At 43.2% G+C, this 23,148-nt stretch overlaps 1 protein-coding gene across 1 annotated transcript in view; it reads left to right on the forward strand.

Annotated features, from left to right (window-relative positions):
* ANK2 (ankyrin 2) overlaps window positions 1–23,148 on the forward strand; it is a 244,447-nt gene that overhangs the window by 108,687 nt on the left and 112,612 nt on the right. Inside the window, exons 3-5 of the mRNA XM_056855307.1 lie at window positions 8,096–8,194; window positions 9,819–9,917; window positions 21,967–22,065. Coding sequence (XP_056711285.1) covers window positions 8,096–8,194; window positions 9,819–9,917; window positions 21,967–22,065 — 297 coding nt within the window. The remainder of the gene's footprint in view (window positions 1–8,095; window positions 8,195–9,818; window positions 9,918–21,966; window positions 22,066–23,148) is intronic.

Here is a 23,148-nt window from a genome sequence, read left to right on the forward strand (position 1 = left end):
CCGTGCCTAGTACTGTAGTGCATAGCTGAGCATAGATAAGGGGTATTGAAAACAAGTGGACTGCTATAGAGGAGACATCCCCGCCAAGAGGTGCTTGACCCTTTGTTTGTTTTGTTCTCACAGCAAAGCTATTAGCCTCTATAAAATCCTTGAAGATAGTTTCAGGTGGGTAGCTGTGTTAGTCTGCAGTACAAGAGCAAGATTCGAGTCCAGTAGCACCTTAGAGACCAACTGGATTTCCAGGGTATAAGCTTTCCAGAGTCAAAGCTCCCTGGAAATCTTGTTGGTCTTTAAGGAGCTAGTGGACTCAAATATTGCTGTATAAAATTCACATGTCAGGAGACTCCAGAAAGCTAATGGGACATTGTAAGGCCTTTATTTGCTTTGCTGGGTTTTGTAAGCATCACCTTGGCTGAAATACCTAAGTAATCTTTAATGGCCATCATCTTGAGCACACATGATTTGTCTCTGCCTGGGCCCTCTCCTTGAGGTCCAGACTCTGAAAATGAGATAAGTTTATAGTGTACTCTGATCTGGAGAACCAGGTTTGATTCCCCACTCCTCCTTGTGAGTGGCAGAGGCCAATCTGGTGAGCTGGATTTGTTTCCCCATTCCTATGCATGAAGCCAGCTGGGTGATCTTGGACTACTCACACTCAGCCCCACCTACCTCACAGGGTGTCTGTTGTGGGGAGGGGAAGGGGTGTCTGTTGTGGGGAGGGGAAGGTTTGATTTTTCCTTAAGTGGTAGAGAAAGCCGGCACATCAAAACCAACTCTTCTCCTCCTCCTCTTCCTCCTCCTCCTCCTTGTACATTGAGTGAAGAATTGTATTTCTGGTGATCAGCTGTGCATGATACAAGCCAGGATTCTGATCCTGGATTCATGGATAAAGTACCAAAGAGTTTCACTACTCCTAGAGTTTCACTTTCCTGGCCATGAAAACGTTGAACTGGGGGCAAGGCATTGGTGATATGTAGAAACTTGCATAAATTAGGATTATTAATGGAACATAACAAAACTTGCCTGGTCTGTGTTTGTACCTTTACACTGCCTAGTGCTTGCCATCTGGTAATAATGTGTGTGTGTAGAGCTTTTTAAGGGTACAGCTTCAGTGGCCAGTTCCAAAAATAAAGCCAGTGAGAGCTGGTGTGGTATAGTGGTTAAGAGTGTCAGACTGGTATCTGGAAGGCCCAGTTTCGAATACCCACTCATTCAATGGAAGCTCACTGGGTGGCCTTGGGCCGGTCACCCTCTCTCAGCCTAACCAGCCTCACAGGATTGCTATGAAGATAAAATGGAGGAGAGGAGAATGATGTAAAGCCACTTTGGGTCCCACTGGGGAAAGGTGGGGTATAAATGAATTGCATAAATAATAAATAAAAAAATTAAAACTGCAAACGGATAGGGAACAAACCTCTCATAAGGAGAAACGGGGAAAGGTGAAACCACTTAGTGAGACAAGATGATGTATGCACAGAAAGAACAGTACTGGATTGTGTAAATATGAACAATGAACATCCCCTGCAGAAACAGAGATGGCTAAAAGGCATCAGAAATCTGATAACCAATTTATAAACAAATCCCCATGTACCTATTTATTTTGCCTTCTTTCTCATTCTTTAATTGAAAAATTGGCAACCCTTGCACAATGCTACTATCCTTGAGGGAGGAAAGATTTGGCCTGATAGTGTGATGTGCATTAGCATTATGTACTCTTATGTTGGTATTTCCTTGAGCAGTGTTGCTCGAACATTGACATTTTTATGAAAGTACAGCAGTGTGACAACTTTACAGCTGATTATTGTGACTATTTTTTTCTGATTTTTACAAAACAATAAGTTTTCATAATATTGTCGAAGGCTTTCACGGTCAGAGTTCATTGGTTCTTGTAGGTTATCCAGGCTGTGTGACCGTGGTCTTGGTATTTTCTTTCCTGATGTCTCTCGACACTGTCCTTCAGTGTTACTCCTCTGAAGATGCCTGCCACAGCTGCTGGCGAAACATCAGGAAAGAAAATACCAAGACCACGGTCACACAGCCCGGATAACCTACAAGAACCAATAAGTTTTCATGTTTGAAATGTATTTGCCCCACAATGCATCTTTTCTTGTACCAAAAGAAATGTACAGATTAGTTTCTCTTTTCATTCAGTGTATTCTTGTTTTCTCCTAGGGCCTTTTACATATGCCCAATAATGCACTTTCAATCCACTTTCAATGCATGTTGCAGCTGGATTTTACTGGGTGAAATGGGAAAATCCACTTGCAAATAGTCGTTAAAATGGATTGAAAGTGGATTGAAAATGCATTATTCAGCATGTGTGAAAGTGCCCCTTATTTGATAACAAGGTAAAAATTAGTCCAAATAAGGTAAAATTAGCAATTTGTTCACATTCACTAGGGCCTTAATTAGCTGAACGGTACAGTAAGCAAAGCCTTGTGTTAGTGAGAACATTAAATTGTGGCCAGTTTTCTTCCACTGTGACTGAAGTGATATGATAGATTGCTTAATGACCCCATGAGCCATTTAACCTGACACACTGCACCATTCACTCCATGTTCCACCTTTCATGTCCCAGTATTCCCACTTGGCACCAGTAACATGCAAGTGGACTATACAGTTCAGTTCAATTATCTGTTTAACAGATCTCTCAGTTTTATAATCTAAGAATGAGCAAAACTTTGCTTCTTTTCCCCTTAAGAGCTTTAAAAGGTTCTTAGCTAATGAAGCTCATTACCTATTGCAGTGTTATTTAAGTACATTTTTATCCCAAGGGGCTGTTCATATGTAATTTATTTTGGGATTTATGTCCATACCTTGTTTGCACCTAAATTAACTGCTCTGTTTCTTGATCTGAACTTACAAGATAGTCACAGAGTTTAAGGCTAACTCTGAACAGATATCAGTGTGCATGATTAAAAGATTCTTTTTAACATAAAAGAATGAACATTAAAACCCAATATATATTCTCCTGAAACTGGACCTCTCTTCTGTATTATATTAAAACTGGGGGTTGTTGTATCTTGTTGTGGTGTCTAAGGTTTCCAGATAAGCCTATAAGAAAAAAAAATCTGTATTAGTTTAATGGTCTGAGCACTTGGAGTTTTGTCTGTTGTGGTCCACTAGATATGTTCCACAGTACCCAATAGTAGGTACCCACATAACTCAAGGAGGCATGTGAGTCACAGCAGTGTCTGTCCTTCCTAACCTGCTGGCTAATAGGAGAAATGCAGGCCCACACGGGCCTTGTCTTTTTGCTAGAAAAAAATTCTAGGAGTATTGGGAATCAAAGGACACGTGATCAGGCTTTCCTCCTGAAACCTCAACAATTTTAGCACAGTGTCCTTTTTGTCGCGTTTTAGGTTTGCCAAGAGAGAAAGAAGCCAGAGACTCAGTGTTCGGGGTACTAAGCTGCAGCTTTTATTGATTACAAAAGTAACCCTAGCACATGCACACACATACAAACACACACTCACTCACCGGCTCACCAAGCCTGGTCTTGATGCTGTCTGGTCAGGACAAATCTGTCAAGGGATATTTCTGCCTTACCCTTGAGCTGGGCAGGGGTCAAGTGTCCATACTTCCAGGACCACAACAGAGACTCGAAGTATGGTCCAAACAAGAAGTTTTTGGCTAGAAGGATAGCAGTTCTTTTTTCCTCCCTTGTTGGGGAGTTCTTTCACTCCCTGCCACAAACACCTTGTGCTTCTTTGCTGCCCTATGCTGGGTGAGCTCACTTCTGTTTTTCCCTTAGCTCCTCCTCATGCCCACCTTTAGATCCCACCCCAGTAACTGCAGTCACCCTAGACACCATGGGAGTGGCCCTTCGCCTCCCCCCCTGCGCCATCCTCACCAGCCTAATGGCACACCCTCTTCGCGCTGGGCTGACGCTGTGTCTCATTGCCAGCGGCATCCAATGTTGTGACTGTAGGGTTGCCAACCTCCAGGTAGTTAGCACGGGAAAGTGGTACACAAATGCACATAAACAGGTTGCAAAAAACACCTGTTTATGTGCATTTGTGTACCACTTTCCCGTGCTAATTTCCAAACCTATTTGGTATAGGCACGGAGGTGCCTTTATTTTTGTCTTATTTAACCTCCAGGTAGTAGCTGGAGATCTCCTGCTATTACAACTGATCTCCGGCCAATAAAGATCAGTTCACCTGGAGAAAATGGCCGCTTTGGCAAATGGACATTGAAGTCCCTCCTCTCCCCAAACCCCGCCCTCCTCAGGCTCCACCCCAAAAATCTCCCACTGGTGGTGAAGAGGGATCTGGTAACCCTATGTGACTGTCAGGCCAAACTCTTCCAACTGGTATAACTTGCACACATCTTCACCTGCCATGCCTTTGGCCTACTAGACAGACTCATGGGTGCCTCTGCCCACCACACAGACCACATTCTTTCTTCCCTAAATTCTGTCAAATCCTTATTCAGTAATGGTTCTTGTGCTTTAGCTTTAGCCACATTTTATGACAAACCATTACTTCATTTAATGTGAACTGGAGTGCCACATCAAGTTGTGAAGATCATAAATCATTGATATTTTTAGGCTAGTGAGCAACAGTTTTGGAAATGTCAGTGCACAACGCTCCACTTCCTTGCTAAATGGTACACGCAGCTGATGTCATATAGCTTACGATGCCTTTGAGTAGTACTGGTTTGTTTTGCCACTAAGAAATAACCTCTGATAGGACATGTTTTAAGCACAAAAGAAACCCACGTAGGATCGTGTTGCATGTGGGAAAACATGGACTCTAGAATATATTGAATTACAATAAAGGCTATTTCCTATCTTTACACCAGTTTATGGTGATGATGTTTCTGATACCTTGGCCATGGCACCCATTCTTACAATTGAATGAATAGGATTCTAGCATGTAAAATAATGGAAAGTGCAGTGAGTCAATGTAATTTGTTGCTAGGAGTGTGTTTTCCTGGGCCACAGGCATTTGCTCAGCTTACTTGTAAGCAAGTTGTTCTGAAATCGGCAGAATTATGCTATGTGTTTATTTGGAATTTTTTTTTCTTTTCCAAATGTGCCCCTAGTGAGCTCTAATCATTCCAGTAGGGAATTGTAGCAATATGCTCTCCATGGGGCTGAACAAATAGCTGTGTAGAAGGCTGTTTGCTTCTCAGTCAGTCGCTGAATATTGTACTACCCTAGCTATGTTCAGTACTGACTACTGATGTACTCTGTACGGCACAGCACCAAGGCCTAATTTACAGCTGATTTGCACTTCAAAAACGTTTACTATTTTGCTGCTCTAAAGCTGACCTAGATAGCCCCAGGCTAGCCTGATCTCATCAGACCAGAAGCTAAGCAGGGTCAGCCCTGATTAGTATTTGGACGGGCATCCTCCAAGGAATACCATGGTGGGGAGGCAGGCAGTGGCAAACCACCTCTGAACCTCTCCTGCCTTGAAAACCCTACAGGGTCACCATAAGTCAGCTGTGACTTGAGGGGACACACACACACAAAAGCTGAAAGAAACCTCATATATGGTTGTTCAAAGAAATCTACAAACAGTAGAAGGCTAAATTCTTACTTATATATACATTTTAAAAAAACCTTTTGTGGAAAAAGACTTTGTTGTTCCTCCAAATGCAGCCTTCTCAACACTATGACAATGATTTGCCCTTCTGAACTAATGAATGTGTACAGCAACTGCAGGTAGAGTTGCCAACCTCCAGGTACTGTGTGGCAAGCTAAAGTTAGCGTGCTGACAAGAAATTAGCAAACAAGAGCATAAAAATAAATTTATTTTTATGTATATGTGCTTATATGTAACAGTGGATATGATACATTAATACCACTATTGTTACTATTTCTTAGTATTGTGCAATTGTTGCTGCTCTTGTTTGCTAACCTCCAGGTACTAGCTCCAGGTACTCCTGCTACTACAACTGATCTCCAGCTGATAGAGATTAGTTCACCTGGAGAAAATGGCCGCTTTGGCGATTGGACTCTATGGCATTGAAGTTCCTCCCCAAACCCCACCCTCCTCAGGCTCCACCCCAAAAACCTCCCAGAGAGAGACCTGGAAACTCTAACTGAAGGTCACCACAGTACGAACTGATCAAGCCATATCAGTAGGGTTGCAGTTCCCTCTTTGCCACCGGCGGGAGGTTTTGAGGGGCAGAGCCTGAGGAGGGTGGGGTGAGGGGAGGGACTTCAATGCCATAGAGCCCAGTTGTCAAAGCGGCCATTTTCTCCAGGGGAACTGATCTGTATTGGCTGGAGATCAGTTGTAATAGTGGGAGATCTCCAGCTACTACCTGGAGGTTGGCAACCCTACATATCAGCAGAGGAATGACTAACTTCTTCAACTGAAGAAGAAGCAGAACCCCCATCCAAGCTGTTATCTAGCATTCAAACATACAAGGCAGGCAGACTTTGTGTGATTTTAATGGTGCTGTATGCAACTTTTTGAAGTCTGCCTAGCCCTTGCTGAATTGGTTAGAGTTGAAATGTGAAAATTGTAGATATGTAGGAGCCTGTCCCCAACACCATAGTCCCCAAGCAGTTCCCTGTATATTGCTAGGAGTATATTCCTGTATATGGTATATACCCAAAAGCTCTGGGTAGTGGGTAGGCAAATCCACCAAATTTGAAAGGGCCCACAATAAAGCCCTGCATCGGCAAGGTGATATGATCCTGTGTGTCACTGACAAATGACGAGGGACTTATTAAGTATTTGTATTTACATATGTGTTGTGATAGGTATGTAGGAGCTTGCATGGTTTAGGTGACGGATGCTTGGCTTTCTGTATATCAGATACATGTTAATAGGGTAAAACGTTAGTGGTTGTGTAGGAATGCGGAAAGAATATGCATTTGGTTTGATGTGATTAATGGTGTGTGTTTGGAGGGGGAGAAATAACAACATAAGCTTTGTATATGTGTGTGTGTGAAGAAGTACGTGAAGAGGCAAAACAGACATTTAACTGCCATCCTGCTGAAAACCACAGCGAAATGGCCACCAGGCACCTCTGTTCTGTGAGTTCCTGTCATTCACGAGGCAAGAATGAGCCAGTATGGTGCAATGCTTAATGTGGAACTGGGGTTTGGAAACTGAGGTTCAGCCCTGTACTGTTCTGCCACCACTTTGAACTATAGCCACCCACAAGTCATCACAGTGCAAGGAGCTGCCATTAAGAAAGGCAAGTTGAAAAAGCACCAAATGCATATGTGAAGCCATTTGCTCATGCCAGTTATACCATTTGGATACTGGGGTGTGTGTGGGGGGGTGTCTATATACATGTACCTACTTCAGAAACTGGAAGCCAGACGGCTCCTGATAAAGTTGTTTATTTATTCAGCCTGAATCACACACATGCACTCTAAGTTACTGCAGATGCATCACAAAATGACCGGATGTTAGTGCGACACAGTGTAGAATGGGAAGGGCCTAGTAATGTGACTCTAGTGACTGCTGCCAGCTTGCATTTCTTTCACGAGTACTTCTAAATCTACATCTCGTTTTTTTTAAGCACTTTTATCACCAGTTTGTGCGTTCATTCTAAGATAATGGACGTAATTTGTGTTGGAGACCAGGGACCAAAGAACTGCAGTTAGTTCTGCATGTGTGCAGGTGCTCTTGTGTTCTTGAACAGCCAATGTTTGTGATACCAGGAAAACCTTTTTTTTTTTTTTTTAAAGGGAGGGATTTTAAAAAGTCCCCAGATAAGGAGCCATGGAGTTCTGCCGGCCCCCGCCGTCAGTGCAGCCACTCTGAGTTTAAATCCTGGAAGAGACCGCCTGTGCCGGCAAGGGGGAGGCATTCCTGGTGCATTCCTGGAGATGGCGCTGCCTTTGGGCAGCTTCCTAACCCCGTTCGCCCTGGGAATGCCCCTTTGAGCTGCAGCGTGACTGCACCCCCTTTTTTGGTGGTGCAGCCTTACTTTGTTCAATGGGGCATTTCCCCCATTTTTTTGTTTTTATTTGTTTTTAACTGCTCTTTTCCCCTCTGCGGCCAGAAAGTACTTTTAAATTTAGTCAACACGGATTCACTCCTCATAGATAATGGTTGTAAGAATATGGTCTGAGGGAAGATGTGGGGATTAGTGACACATGTTCTTTCTTTGCTTACAGAATGGACTCAATGCTCTGCACCTGGCTGCCAAAGAAGGCCACGTCGGCTTGGTTCAGGAATTGCTGGAAAGAGGCTCTGCAGTGGACTCAGCTACTAAGGTAATCTATTCACCATTTTTGTAGAGGGAATTGTTTTTCTTCCTCGACTCAGTACAAGAACAGGTGTTTACAAATGTCACACTACATTACATTTCCTCGTGGCTATATGATGTAAGCATTAAACCATATAAGTCAGTGCTTCTGAAACGTGCTGGATCTCCTCAGGATGTTTCTTACCCCCCTTCTATATGTCATAGCAGAGTATGTTACCCTTTCTTTTCATTAATCATCACTCCGCATCCTCCAAGAAGAGAATATATGCTGCATGGAGCTCTGCAAGCCCCACGAAACTCACATCAACTCTCCATTGCAAATGAGCTTCAAAGAAAGGAACACAGCAGCTGCATGGAAACTTTCCCTGAGCTGCTGAACCCCAGATAATGAAGGGGGGGAAAAACAGTACATCATCTCATTTACGAAGCCTAGATCAGGAACAATCCCTGGTTTCCACAACCATGTTTGATATCATTGTAGACATAAGACAAAATCATAGTTAACCATGGTAAGGTTGCTGGTGGAGCTTTGTGTTCCGGAAGGAAGGGCTGTGGTAGAATGGCAAGATTGCTGTTCTGTTTTTTGCTTTTTCACCATGGTTAAGAACCAACTCTTGAGTCATCTGCACGAGCACTTGTTAGTTTTGTGTCTTCCAAATCTTGCACCCACTGATTTTCACACTGCTATAAGCATGGGATGGAGAAAGTAAATAGATGGAGCTTTTTCTCCCTCTCCCGTAATGGTAGCACTTGGGGGCACCTATTGAAATTATTGGGAAATAGGTTGAGAACAGACAAAAGGAAATAGTTGTTTGCTCAACGAGTAATTTGTGGAATTCACTGCCAGGGAAGGTAGTAATAGCCACAAGCACAGATAGCTTTAAAAGGAGGTTAGACAGAGTCATGGAGGAGCAGTCCATCAGAGACTACTAGCCATGGTGACTGATGAGAGCCTCCATATCCAGAGGCAGCAAACCTCTGAATACCAGCTCTGGGAGGCAGCAGCAGAGGAAGGCATTGGCCTCAGTGCCTGTGCCGTTTGCCCTCCAGGGCAGCTGGTTGACCACTGTATGAAACAGGATGCTGGACTAGATGGACCACAGGTCTGATCCAGCAGGCTGTTCTTGTGTTCTTAAGGCTTAGTGAAGGAAAATGAGTTGGGAACCAAATTACTGCTATAACCAGCTGCACGTCATGTTGTTCAGTGGTTGATGACATGTGAGGGATCCAGGTCAGAGGATTCAGATTCGTATTCACCCCCTTGCTTGCCTATACCTGTTTCTATGAAGATTCTAGATTTATCTAAATTATAAATGATGTATAGTGTGTCAAGGACATCCCAGTATTATAGTATAACAAAGGGTTACAGTGTGGAGCGACATTTAACCAAGTAGCTTCCAGATTATAGAACTCCTGAGAGAGGCTTACCTCGGCCTGTCTTTACAGATTTGTTTTTCCTTAAATGACAAGTGATTTCTGTTCTAGCAATATTTGGATAGCATTTAAGTACTTTGTTTAATGTTACAAGTTTAAATCAGTGAAGTTTTGGGATTCTATTTATTGTATGTTGCTTTGAGATGGGTTCTAAAATTAAAAATTAAAGATTTTTCTTTTTCTTTTTTACTGAACAGAAAGGCAATACTGCACTGCACATTGCATCCTTGGCTGGACAGGCTGAAGTTGTCAAAGTTCTAGTTAAGGAAAAAGCAAATATTAATGCACAATCGCAGGTACGTTGACATTTTTGTCCTGTTACAATGTTGTATGTCATGGACCAGACCTTATTTCGACAAATCAAGCCAAGGCTAATCTGTCATGCATAGGGTGAAACCCTGAATTTATTTTGCCCTGAAGGGCAAAATGGAAACTGGAAAACAGGAGCTATATTACTAGCATTGTCAACTCCAAGTTGGGAATTTCCTGGAGATTTGGGGGTGAAACCCAAGAGAGTTGGGTTTAGGAAGGGGAGGGACCTCAGCAGGGTATAGTGCCATAGAGTTTGAAAGCAGCCATATTCTCCAGAGGAACTGATCTGTCATATGTAATTATGGGAGATTTCCATGCCCTGCCTGGAAATTGGCAACCTTATATATTATACTTCTTAAAGTTATGAGCCCAACTCATCAGGATAAAGCTGTTTAAAAGTCCAATAACAACAACAACAACAATAACAATAACCATTATCATTATAATCAATCTCCCAGGTATGAAATTAGAAACATCGAGCTGAAAGGTACCAAAAGGGTCATCTAGTCCAACTACCTCTCCCCACTCCTAGGTTTTGAGTTGTAAAGATTTGCAAGGAATTCTGTGCATGTTGCTTGTTCCCTCCTATTTTTTTCCCCCATCTGAAATTTTGGCCATTTGCTAAAGACCATGGAAGTGAACAGTGACCAAAAAGCTTCATTTTATGTCTGAGTTCTGTTGTTGTGTTTCTTTAGCTCAAGAGATCAGAAACTTGTTTTCACTTGTCCTAGTTTAAAAGAAATGGCCATTCAGTTTTTGTCACCCAATTGTTTCGTCTTGTGTATGCCAATAGTTTAATACCAAATTCCAATATAAAAATGAAGCCATGTGAGTTTGCTGTACTTTAAAAAAATCACACTTCTGTTTCCGTGACAAATGCCAAAAATAAAAGATAATCTTAATAGAGAGTATATGATTGTTCCATTTCCCCCCAAAACATTTATTGTAGCACTGAATGTTCCAGGGACTGTCTACAGTCATGCTAACAGATGTTTGGTCCTTGAATTCTGATCCAAACAAAACTGACTCAGACAATAAAGATAGCCAGGCACAGATTTTAATGAGAGGCATTCTATTATATTATTGTAGCCTGCCCACTGAAATCTTATGCATATGCAAACCATGGAATTTTTACAATAATTCATGCTTGCAAGCACATTAACATAGCTAGATGTAGGATGCTTTCCAAACTTATGTTGTGCTAAGTGTAGTAGCAAGCATATCATTCTGGGATCTGGGAGATTCAGACTTGAACCCTCACTCTGCCGTGGAAGCTTTCTGGGTGACCTCGGGCTAGTCATACACTCTCAGCCCAACCCATCCTACAGGGTAGTTGTGAGGATAAAATGGAGGAAAGGAGAATGTTGTAAGCAGCTCCAGGCCCCATTGGGGAGAAAGGCAGGGGATAAATGAAGTAAATAAATAAGTCCTTAGTAAATCTGCCCCTCTACTAATCTATTCAAAATACATAAAATCCAAAATTAATTCTGTTCATCCAGTAGACAGTGAAATACTTAATTGCTGGTAGATATAAATGTATAAATGTAAAAGCTAGCTGATCCTATTATTTGTGGCAAAATTGCACCAGATGTAACAGTGGAGTAGGTTGTAATGATGAAAATTAAGGCTGTCTCATTTTATGGAATTATGTAGCACCAAAATTATCTCAACCTCAGTGCGAAACTAAACATAAAATGAACTCAGTGTTCAGGGGTACAAATGCTGGCAAGTATGAGTTGTTATAGGTGGAAAAATAAAAACAGGAAATCTTACAAAATTGTAAGCACATCTTATCAATGACTTCAGTCCAAGCAAGACAGACCATTGATGATTACAGGCATCTTTCGTTGTATCACCAAGTGTCATCTTGTCAGAATAATGTCATGACCTGGTTTGTCTCTGTGGAGTCCAAGTATGAATTAAATCAGATGCACCCTCAGACATGTTCTGTTGGCACCTTTTCCCCATTTATATTTGGTTTTATCTGTCTAACATACATGCTGATCCAACTATCCTGCAGGTACAGCACTATTTTTGCCATAACAATGTCGTACAAAAGGACATTGCTTATGCTCAGTGTTGATTTTCCTTCATGGGTACATTTATGTTTGGCACTTCTTATGTAACACTTTCAATGGCATTTATGGTATAGCACTACCAAATCCATGGAGATAGGCTTTTAAAGCAGTATATCATCCTTTAGTTCAACAGCAAAACTGCATCCAATTGCAACAGTTGATGCTGATACCATTTCTTCCTTTTCCTCCCCTTATCATACAAGAAACATTTTTTTCGCATCAGGATATTCCAGAATGATCTAGTCTATTTTGAAGATTAGATGTTTTTTAATCTTCCAGTGAGCCGGTTTGGTGTATTATACCTGACCCTCCATCCTTCAGAGCGCTGTTCTTGTTCTTGCACATTTTATGATGTGATAGTTTTATGATAGCTCATGAATTGCTTCAGTAATGATTGAAGTACACCGTTTTCACCATCAAAACAATCCAGTCTTTGTGTTTCCTTAGGAAAACATTGTACTCTGCGAAAAGTGTCAATTTTTCGGCATGCACCAAGTAGCCTTCATTTATAATACAAGCTGCTAATCTGTTTCTTGTAGACGCAATATAAAAAGATCCTATCTCATTAGTGGCAGTGGAAGAGGCTTAATAGGGTCGACAACACCAGGAGTTCGTGGATGACATACCTACCCTTGACCCATTTCAATTCAGTTTTAGATCTGGGTTTGGAATTGAGATGCCTTTAGTTGCACTGGTGGATGATCTTTGCTTAGAAGGGAACAGGGAACAGTCATCCCTGTTGATACTGTTAGATCCATCAGCAGTAGGGTTGCCAGGTCCCCACTCACCTTCGGCGGGAGGTTTCTGTTCTGTTCTTGTGTGTGTGCATGTTTACAATCGGTAGTGCCGCCTCGCAAGGAGCCGCAGAGACCCTTTACCACTCAAACTAAGGCTCCTCGCATGCATGATTGCCCACCGGCCCTCAGCTGGTCGGCGGGCAGAGGGGCACATTACCGGGGGGTTGCCCGCCACCAGCGGGCACCTGGCAACCCTAGCAGCCTTTGACACAATTGACCTGTCCATCATTATCCATTATTTGGAATATGGAGTTGGTGTTAAGGGAGTAGCATTTTGGTGTTTCAGGGTTTGTTTGTTTTTTGCCTGATCCGACACAAAGAATTTCCACTGGAAAAGCAGTTTTTCTCCACTGCCTAAATTTAGACTGTATGCAGCTTGGGGCGGGAACCTTCTTGCTTCAGTTACTCTGTCAACCATCATGTACATTGATGCCAATAACTATTATTATTAACTGGAGAAGGTAGTCAGAGACAGAACACAGGAGGAGAGAACGCAGAACCTTCTGCCTTTCTACATAGGTTAGCACACCTGTGCGAGTATAAGGCATGGACAACTAATTCCCTTTATTGAAGGGGGCTTTGGACTTCAGAAGCAGCCTTCCATGTCTCATTGCACTGTTTTTAAAATTGAGGAGAGTTTCATAAGTATAAAGTTGTAATGTTTCCTAGTTGTCAGTTGTTTGAAGGAGAAATTAGTCAGATTGCGTGTCACTATGTCGCTATTTGAATCCCATACCTCTGCCTTGAGTTGTACAGTTTGCCATATTAAAGTTTATCAGTTTTGTTTGTATCCTTTGAACAAGTCCCATGTGTGTTGGATAGTATCTGCCATGGAGTGCATTTTCTCTTCTGCAAAAATTTCTGTTTGTGCAAGGGTACATTGAAAACAATCTATCTTGTGTGTATGGAATTTTTTTGCAGAAGAAAAAGCACATATTTGTAGTATGCAATTTATTGTAGCTAGGGCAGCTGCCAGTCATGTTAGAAATGTCTTCTGATTGACAGAATAAATAAAGGTTCTATAAGAAGCAAAAAAAAAAAAAGGGTAACTGCAAACGGAATTCAATTAATACATGTTAGTCTTGTGTAATGGCAGGAATCTTCCTCTGTTCAGCAGAAAAAAATGTCCCTAAGATGAGTAGTTACTTCCCTAAGTAAAAATGTCCCTAAGATCAGTAGTTAAGTCATTAAAACTATGAACATTTAACACCAGCAGTCAATTCCATTTAGGGTTGCCATCCTCCAGGTGGGGCCTGGAGATCTCCCAGAATTACAACTGACCTCCAGATGAGAGGGAACAGCTTCCTCAGAGAAAATGGCTACTTTAGAGGGTGGTCTCAATGGCATTATACCCTGCTGATGTCCCTACCTCCCCACATTCCACCCTCTCTAGGCTCCCCCCCAAAAAAGTCTCCAGGTTTTTCCTAACCCAGAGCTAACAATCCTAACTCCATTCCACATAGGTTTGTCAGGTTGCTTAGATTAGTGGGCAATTGCCCTCCAATCCAATTCCCAGTAGGGCTGTCGATATGGTTCCATCCGACATGGAAAACAGCCGAATTTTCCCTGATTCATTGGTTCCAGTTTGATAAAGCCAAAGTCAAAAAAGGCGGGAAAACAACGAGCCGAACTCGGCGAGTTCGGGCGGACGCTGGATAAATTCGTACAACTTCGGCGCCCCCGAATCAGCATTCTCCCGCGGCCAATGGTAGCCCAAGCTGGGTCTTCTGGCCAATAAGAGCAGGGATTCTCCCCTTTGAATTGGCCAGGAAAAGAGTATAAAAACTCCCGAGTCCCTCCCGTCCTGTCCCGACCCCTCCCGAGTTCATTTCCTTCCATTTTGGTGGTGCTGCTCCTGAGAGATCCTGAGCTGAACTGCTTACTGGAATAGGATTGGATTTACTTCTCCTCCCTGCTCCTGCTGGAAGACATCCACACAGTTTGATTTTTTGGGTTTTTCTCTATACCTTTTCCCCTGTGTGTGTGTGTGGGGGGGGGGAAAGCAGATTCTGTGTGTGTGTGGGGGAAAGCAGTTTTTGTGGTTGGGGGGGGAAGCCAAAGAGGGGCTGTTGCCTGTTCTGCCAGGGGGATGTGCCTGCTCGCCTCTGCGGGACTGTGTGTTCTGCCTTTTTCTGCCCATTGCCATTCTTGCCTGGAATTGAGTCAGTGCGGTGGTGCGGTGTGAGTCTCCCTCCGCTCGGCACCCGCGCCTCCTCCTTTTCCTTGGATTGTTTGTTTGGGGTTGAGCCGAGAGCTGTACTGGTTTGAAGGGGGGGCTTTGCCTGTTCTGCCGGTGATGTGTGTGCCCGCTTGCCTCTGCGGGAGTGTGTGTTCTGCCTTTTTCTGCCCATTGCCACCCTCGCCTGGAGTTGAGTCAGTGCAGCGGTGTGGCGTGAGTCTCCCTCTGCTCGGCACCCGCGCCTCCTCCTTGGTTCGTTTGTTTGGGGTTGAGCTGAGTCGTACTGGTTTGAGGGGGGGTTGTTCTGCTGGGGGGCTTGATTGCCTCTGTGGAGTGAGATTTGGGGGGGTTACCTGTCCTGGGGGGGCTGATTGCCTCTTTGCAAGTGAAATCTATCAATCCTGAAGATACACAATTTGCGCAGGTCGCACTTACGCTAGTAGCGTTATAAGATGCACTTTGGCTGTGTTGAAATGAAAAGATATATTACCCATGCTAGTTACGCTGTTTACTTACGCTTTGAGCGTTGTTGGATGCACTTTCGGCTTAGTTACATAGGTTCTTAGAAGCCACAGACTGGCTTCTACTGTGTGTATGTGTGTGTGTGGGGAAGCCAAAGGGGGGGGGTGACCTGTCCTGGTGGGGGTGGGGCTTGATCTCCTCTTTGCGAGTGTGATTGTTGCTGTTTTCACTGGTTGCCACCTTTGCCTGGAGGACAGTGTGGGTCGGTGAGTCTCTCTCTGGCTGCCCCAGAAACAATGGGAGGTTTTGGCTTGGATTTGCCACTCTCTGATGCACATTAAGGTTTGACGGCTCCTCTTCATTCCAATGGGTGGAGGGGGGAACCCCTTCCAGACCCCATAACTCGGGACCCCCTGACCCATCTGCACCAAACTTGGGGGTTCTTGCAAGAAGGGTCCCCTCAAGCTAAACTGAAAGTTTGGGACCTCTACCTCCAAAAATGCCCCCCCCCCGAGCCACGGAAAGCTGTGAATGTGCTTAAATGGCATTATTCGGCCAAATTTATTCACGAACGACGAATTTCATGCCGAATTCCACGGATCCGAATAGGGGAAGTTCGGACTTCGGCATTTCCTGAATAAAAACAGGCCGAATTTTGCCGAATCCGAATTTTACCGATTTTTTTTCAACAGCCCTAATGCTCAGCTTGGAAGCAGGGATCTCTTGTGTGTGCGGCTGCACCAATGCAATTGTGTCACTTCCGGTTTACACCCAGCACTTCTGGGTGTAAACCAGAAGTGATGCGATTGCATCAGCACGGCTCCTATATTCTTATTGCCCAGAGAGGTACAGTATTTCAGTAAATGACTTGAAGGGAAAAAACATATAATTTAATTAATGAGCAAGTAAATAAAATTTGTTCTTGTCTTTTAATTTTGGTTTTAATGTTTCAACACGATATTTCTTTTAATGAACATTAGTGTTCTCAAGAATAGATTTAGCTGCAGTTTTCTGACTCCCCCCCCCCTTATAAAGACCAGGGAGATGAGTTGTTTTTGTTTTATCCTGGATGGTAGAATCTGACCATTAGGTCAGTTGATACAAGTTGGCCTGCTCTTTTTATCCATGTTTGTTTGGGTCCTTATTTACTTTCACAATTCCTATTTTCACTACTCCTACTACAATGGAGCTACATACAGGATTGTGCCAGCATGTTGTCAGAACCCATAGCGTTGTTACAGTCCTGCTGTGATAGTTGACACCATTATTGCAGGCAGATCTGCAAGCATTTTCAGACAGCATGAAATAAATATCATACCAAAGACGTTGTTTGCATTGTTCACAACTAGGAGAATCCAAGCTCTAGCTTTTGTTGCTTGTTGACTGCTGTTACATACTTGGCCACTGCAGACCTTTTTTTTTTTAATGATCTCTGCGTTCATATTTCATAGGGAGCATTAGGAAATTGTTCTATGCCTTTGGGTTCTAACTAAACTGGCAAGAAAACACAATCAATATCTTAAATGAGTATGTCTTTGCTTATTGGATGATGGACAGAATTTTAAAAGAAAAGATTAGGGCTAACTATTCTTATGTACTCTAAGATGTATTATAGGGTTGCCAGGTTCCTCTTCGCCACCAGTGGGAGGTTGTTGGGGCGGTGCCTGAGAAGGGCGGGCTTTGGGGAGGGGAGGGGAGGGGAGGAACTTCAATGTCTAATTGGCAAAGCTGCCATTTTCTCCAGGTGAACTGATCTCTATCGGCTGGAGATCAGTTCTAATAGCAGGAGATGTCCAGCTAGTACATAAGAAAAGCCCTGCTGGATCAGACCAAGGCCCATCAAGTCCAGCAGTCTGTTCACACAGTGGCCAACCAGGTGCCTCTAGGAAGCCCCCAAACAAGACGACTGCAGCAGCACCATCCTGTCTGTGTTTCACAGCGCCTAAGATAATAGGCATGCTCCTCTGATCCAGGAGAGAATAGGTATGCATCATGACTAGTATCCATTTTAACCAGTAGCCATGAATGCCCCTTTCCTCCAAGTACATGTCCACTCCCTTCTTAAAGCCTTCCAAGTTGGCAGCCATCACCACATTTTGGGGCAGGGAGTTCCACAATTTAACTATGCGTTGTGTGAAGAAATACTTCCTTGTATCTGTTTTGAATCTCTCACCCTCCAGCTTCAGCAGATGACCCCGTGTTCTAGCATTACGGGAGAGGGAGAAAAACTTCTCCCTGTCTACTCTTTCCAAACCATTCATAATTTTATAGACCTCTATCAAGTCTCCCCTCAGCCGCCTTCTTTCCAAGCTAAGCAGCCCTAAGCGTTTTAGCCGCTCCTCATAGGGCACTTGCTCTAGTCCCCTAATCATTTTGGTTGCTCTTTTCTGCACCTTCTCAATCTCTGTAATATCCTTTTTTAGGGGTGGTGACCAATACCTCCAGTACCTGGAGGTTGGCAACCCTAATGTATTCACATTTATGAAATTGAAGGTAGAGACTGCCAGTTCATCATATTTCAACAAAAAAATGTGATTGGTTAGATGCAACCAGCTTTTTTTGTTTCTTCTTAGCCAATTTCCCTCCCTACTATAGCCCCAGGCCCACAATCTCCAGGTTGGCCTTTTCAGTGGTCCTCTTCTCAATAGATCCTCTTCTCTCTTTTTCCCCGATGGAAACATGTACTAGAGTTTGTTGCCTTAGACAAGTGATACCATAGGTAGGGTTGCCAACCTCCAGGTAGTAGCTGGAGATCTCCTGCTATTACAACTGACCTCCAGCTGATAGAGATCAGTTCCCCTGGAGAAAATGGCCGCTTTGGCAATTGGACTCTATGGCAATGAAGTCACTCCCCTCCCCAAACCCCACCCTCCTCAGGCTCCACCCTAAAAACCTCCCACCGGTGGCGAAGAGGGACCTGGCAACCCTAACCATAAGATCTAGCCATGATTATCCATGTTCTGATCACATCTAGATCCTGCAGTTCAGTCTGTATGCTGCAGCCAGTGAAGGCAGTCAAAGAAGTTAGAAAAACTTGTTCAGTTGACTGATTGGTTACTGTACTTCTGAGGCCATGCAGTTTTGTAGGTTCTCAATCATTGTGACAGATCTACTCTAGAGGAAGTGTGCTTCTGAAGTTGTTTTGGAAACTTGTTGACACAACAAACGTTCCAGCAATACTGTTTACTGGCAGCAGCTCTAAGAAAGATGTCTCCCCTGTCTTAAAATAACTGCAATGGCTGCTGAACCCTCTCTGGGCCCAATTCAAAGTGCTGGTGATGACTGTTCAAGCCCCAAATGGTTTGCAGCTGGAAAACATGAAGCACGGGTTTCTCCCAGCAGTGAAAAACGTTCACTGAGGCCCTGCTCTATAGAACCCCACCCGCTTCAGACAAAGTTCCAGTGACAAGTATAGGTCATGCCTTTTCTGTCATGGCACTCAAACTGTAGAGTACTCTCACACAAGCATTCCCCTGGTACCTAGCTTGTACATTTTAGGTGAAAACATGTATTTAATCTAAGTGTTTAATTGAATTGTTTATTATTATTGTTTGAAAGTATATTTTCCCTCTCCTGTGATCTTGAACAGTGCAGTTGTGTTTATGCTGCTGTGCTACTAAGGCTGTTGAATGTTTTAATTAACATTATATTGGATGCAAAATCACGGCTGTAATTGAATTTTTCCCCTTTTTTTGTTGTTCCCTGTTTGTGAAACTGTGGTTGAAATGCAGGTTAAATAAGTAATCAAGTAATGATACTTATTTCTTATCTCTCTTTTTCTGTTTGTTTTACTAACTGAGGTGCTTTCCACTTAAAAATGTACAATGGAGAAGCAATATAGCGCATGTTTGGTATATAGGGTTGCCAAGTCCCTCTTCACCACCAGCGAGAGGTTTTTGGGGTGGAGCCTGAGGAGGGTGGGGTTTGGGAAGGGGAGGGACTTCAATGCCATATAGTCCAATTGCCAAAGCAGCCGTTCCCTCCAGGTGAACTGATCTCTGTCGGCTGGAGATTAGTTGTAATAGCAGGAGATCTCCAGCTACTACCTGGAGGTTGGCAACCCTATTGGTATAGGTCTGTAAGTAGATGGCTAGATCTATCCAGGAACAACAGGAACTTTCAGATTGTAGCAGGTTGTAATCAGAAGCCTACCATTATAATCAAAAGTAAGGAAATAGATGGTCACAGACACATAACGATCTAGGTAACATTGGTGTTAGCTGTATAATGAATCATCTTCACTAATTTGCATGTTATGTACAATGCGTGTTCTACAAATAAAACTGGTTGAAAGAAATGCATTTAAAAGTCAGATTAAAAGGTCTCCTAGCAATTTCTTTTGGGTCTCCTGAAAGAATGGATTAAGCTAATCCTTTAAAATTATTTATTTCCCTTCCTTTGCTCTTGTTCTGTCAGTTGAGGCATGCATGTCTATTTCTGCTTGCTAGATTTAATTCTGTCCTTAATTCCATCCTTCTTGATACTACAGCAGCATTATTGAAGATTTTTTTAAAAAAATAACTTGCAAAAGTCAGCTGTTTCTAGTAAAACCATCAAGACCATGTCCGCAGGCCAGATTCATTAGGACATCTGTCACTAACACCAACACTTTTTTAAAATTAGTACATTACAAGGAATCTTCCTTTTTCAGAAGACACTGTAACAAACTCAGCTGTTTTGTGAATCAAAAGGGATATTTTGGACATACTTAAAACAAATTCTGGTGTATATTATCTTGGTCACCGATCTTCCTTTAAAAATAAATAAATGCATGTGCAGAGATCTGGTGCACAGTTAGATATACTGGCGTAATTCATATCACACAAAACCTTGTATGGCTGAAAGCGGATATTGGTATGGTTTATACAGATTGCAGCCAACATATCTTAAGCACCGCCTACTCCCATATGAACCTACCTGATCCCTATGGTCATCTTCAGAGGCCTTGGTTCAGGTGCTTCTGCCATCTGAGGTTAGACAGGTGACAACCTGAGAAAGGGCCATCTTGGTTGTGGTGCCCATACTGTAGAAGTCCCTCCCCTCCAGGAAGATACATCTGTCTTGGAACCCTAAATTGGGTGGAAAGGCAGCAAACAAATGTTTTTAAATAAAATAAATTTGGTACCTAAAAAGGGACTAGCAAGCATTTGTCATAAATATCAAAGTAATTTACTCATCTTAAAGCATTTACTTATTTATTACATTCATATTTCATCTTACTTCTGTGGAGCTGAAGGCTGCATACCTAGGATTCTGTGAAGGTATTCCATCTAGGCACTACCCAGAGTTAAGCCTGCTTAGTTCCAGGTTTATTTAATGGCTGCCTTGAAGATGTGTCCAAAGCTGTAATCAACATGCCCAAACACTCATTTGTGTACAGGCACTCATTTTGCACTGGAACTGTGTTGTCAGGTCCCCTCTGGCCACTGGCAGTGGTGGGGGGAGGCTTGCCAGATCCAGGTTGGAAAACTCCTGGAGATTTGGAAGTGGAGCCTGGAGAGGACAGGGACCTCAGTGGGGTACAATGACAGAGTCCACCCCCCCCCAAATCATCCATTTTCTCCAGGGGAACTGATCTCTGTAGTGTGGAGATAAGGCATAATTCTGGGGAATCCCCAGGTCCCACCTGAACGCTGACATCCCTAGATGGACCATACATCCCCCAACAAAGTACATAGTGACTGCTTGGGGCTGTTTCAGTTTGCAGAAACACCAAAGAGTAGGGTTGCCAGTCCTAGGCTGGTAAACAGTGGAAGACTGGAAGGGGAGATGTGGGGGGCAGCCATGAGCAATGGTGTAATAACACTTCCAGGAAAACCCAGAAGTGACGTCATGCCTCTTTGGGAATTTTTCAGTGATTTCTAGAGAGGACTGATGTTACTTCTGGGTTTCCCCAGAAGTGTAATGTGTAGCTGGGCCCTTAAATCTGAAACAAAAAAGGTGGCCTACTGACCATACCAATGGCTTTAATTCATGATTTAGACATCTAACAGCACAATCCTATGCAAAGTTACTAAGGTCTAAGCCCATTGAAATGCACTGAAAGGTAACTCCCTTTAGGATTGCCCTGAAAATTCCTGTAGGTTTCTCTGAATTCATATGTAATACACTTTGTATACAGAAAGGTATTTAAAAGTGTTGGGTGAGTGTATATTTCTAAGTTTCTAAGATAGAAGCATAGTCTTTCATATTGTATTTGTTTCTTCTTATCCTACTTATAGGACATTTTGCAAGGTAATTGTTTAAGAGGTGGAAAGTCTAATACTTATGCCGTGCCAAGGCCTAAGTCAATAGCTGGTACTGATGCCACAGTTTTAAATCTTACAGATTAGCACATAACTTTAAATAGTCAAACTTTATCATCAATGGGATTTTTGCCTTCTGCTTGATTTGTTTGTTTATGTTTTGGTAAATGGCATTACATGTTTTCATTGCAGCTCAAATTTGCTTTTGAATATTTATCTTTGATAAATATACTGTAGCCCTACTACAACATTTTTCTTATGTTTCCCTCTAGAATGGCTTCACTCCTTTGTACATGGCAGCTCAAGAAAACCACATTGAAGTGGTGAAATATCTTCTTGAAAATGGAGCCAACCAGAGCACTGCTACTGAGGTACACTACTCAGATTTTGCAAAAAGGGCAAAGGGGTATAGAAGTGGTCACAGCTTGATTCGAGGATTGTTGTATGATCATATTGAGATAGTGCCCAGAGCAGGGCTTCTCTCCTTGGTTGGCAATCTCTCTTCCCTTGTCACCACCATCAATGAAGAGCAGAAAGGTTGGTGGGTTGGTATCAGCTCAACCACTGCACTGCCCTTTGCTGTCATATCCTGAGCAGCATGCAAATTATCTTCTATCAGGGAACAAGAGAAACAGTAGCAGCTGCTTCTGGCTTCTCATTTGCCCTTCTGAGCCCCTAGTGATGCCTCCTTTTTGTTGACATCTAGAGTTGTTCTCCATTTGATAGCGCAGCAGCTATTGTCCACTCACCATTTGGTACTCGCTCCATTGCTTGTTCCCTGAGGTCTCTCATTTGCTTGTGGTGGCGAGTGAAATGGAGGGCACCAAGGAGGAAATAGAGCATGGAAGACAGTGAGTAAGCAGCTGAGAAACTACCTGAAGATGAGGTGTGTGGGGCCAATTATGGGGGAGGCACCAGAAGGGCACTTTGCTGAGGGCCCCAAAACTTGGAATGTATCCTGAAGAGAACTGTTACAGCAGCAGTTGTTGTAGGATAATGGCTAGGGTTGCCAGGTCCCTCTTCACCACCGGTGGGAGATATTTGGGGCGGAGCCTGAGGAGGGTGGGGTTTGGGGAGGGGAAGGACTTCAGTGCCATAGAGTCCAATTGACATAGCGGCCATTTTCTCCAGGTGAACTGATCTCTATCGGCTGGAGATCAGTTGTAATAGCAGGAGCTCTCCAGCTAGTACCTGGAGGTTGGCAACCCTAATAACGGCCTGCTTAAGAAAGGCTTCATCAGCATAAATACATAAGAAGAACTGTGCCAGCTCAGGCTAGATGTCCATCTAGTTCACAACAGTGGTTAGAAAGATGTCTCAAGCAAGCCCTGTGTGGAAATTTCACCTAGTTATTACAGCTAATAGCAAAAACTCCTTCATTGGAACCCAGTTGCCTTTCAGGCTAAATTCAGGGCACAGTTTATGATCTATGGCACCAAATTAATGTAACAATG

The sequence above is a fragment of the Euleptes europaea genome, chromosome 9 (assembly GCF_029931775.1).
Source record: "Euleptes europaea isolate rEulEur1 chromosome 9, rEulEur1.hap1, whole genome shotgun sequence".
Taxonomy (NCBI): Eukaryota; Metazoa; Chordata; class Lepidosauria; order Squamata; family Sphaerodactylidae; genus Euleptes; species Euleptes europaea.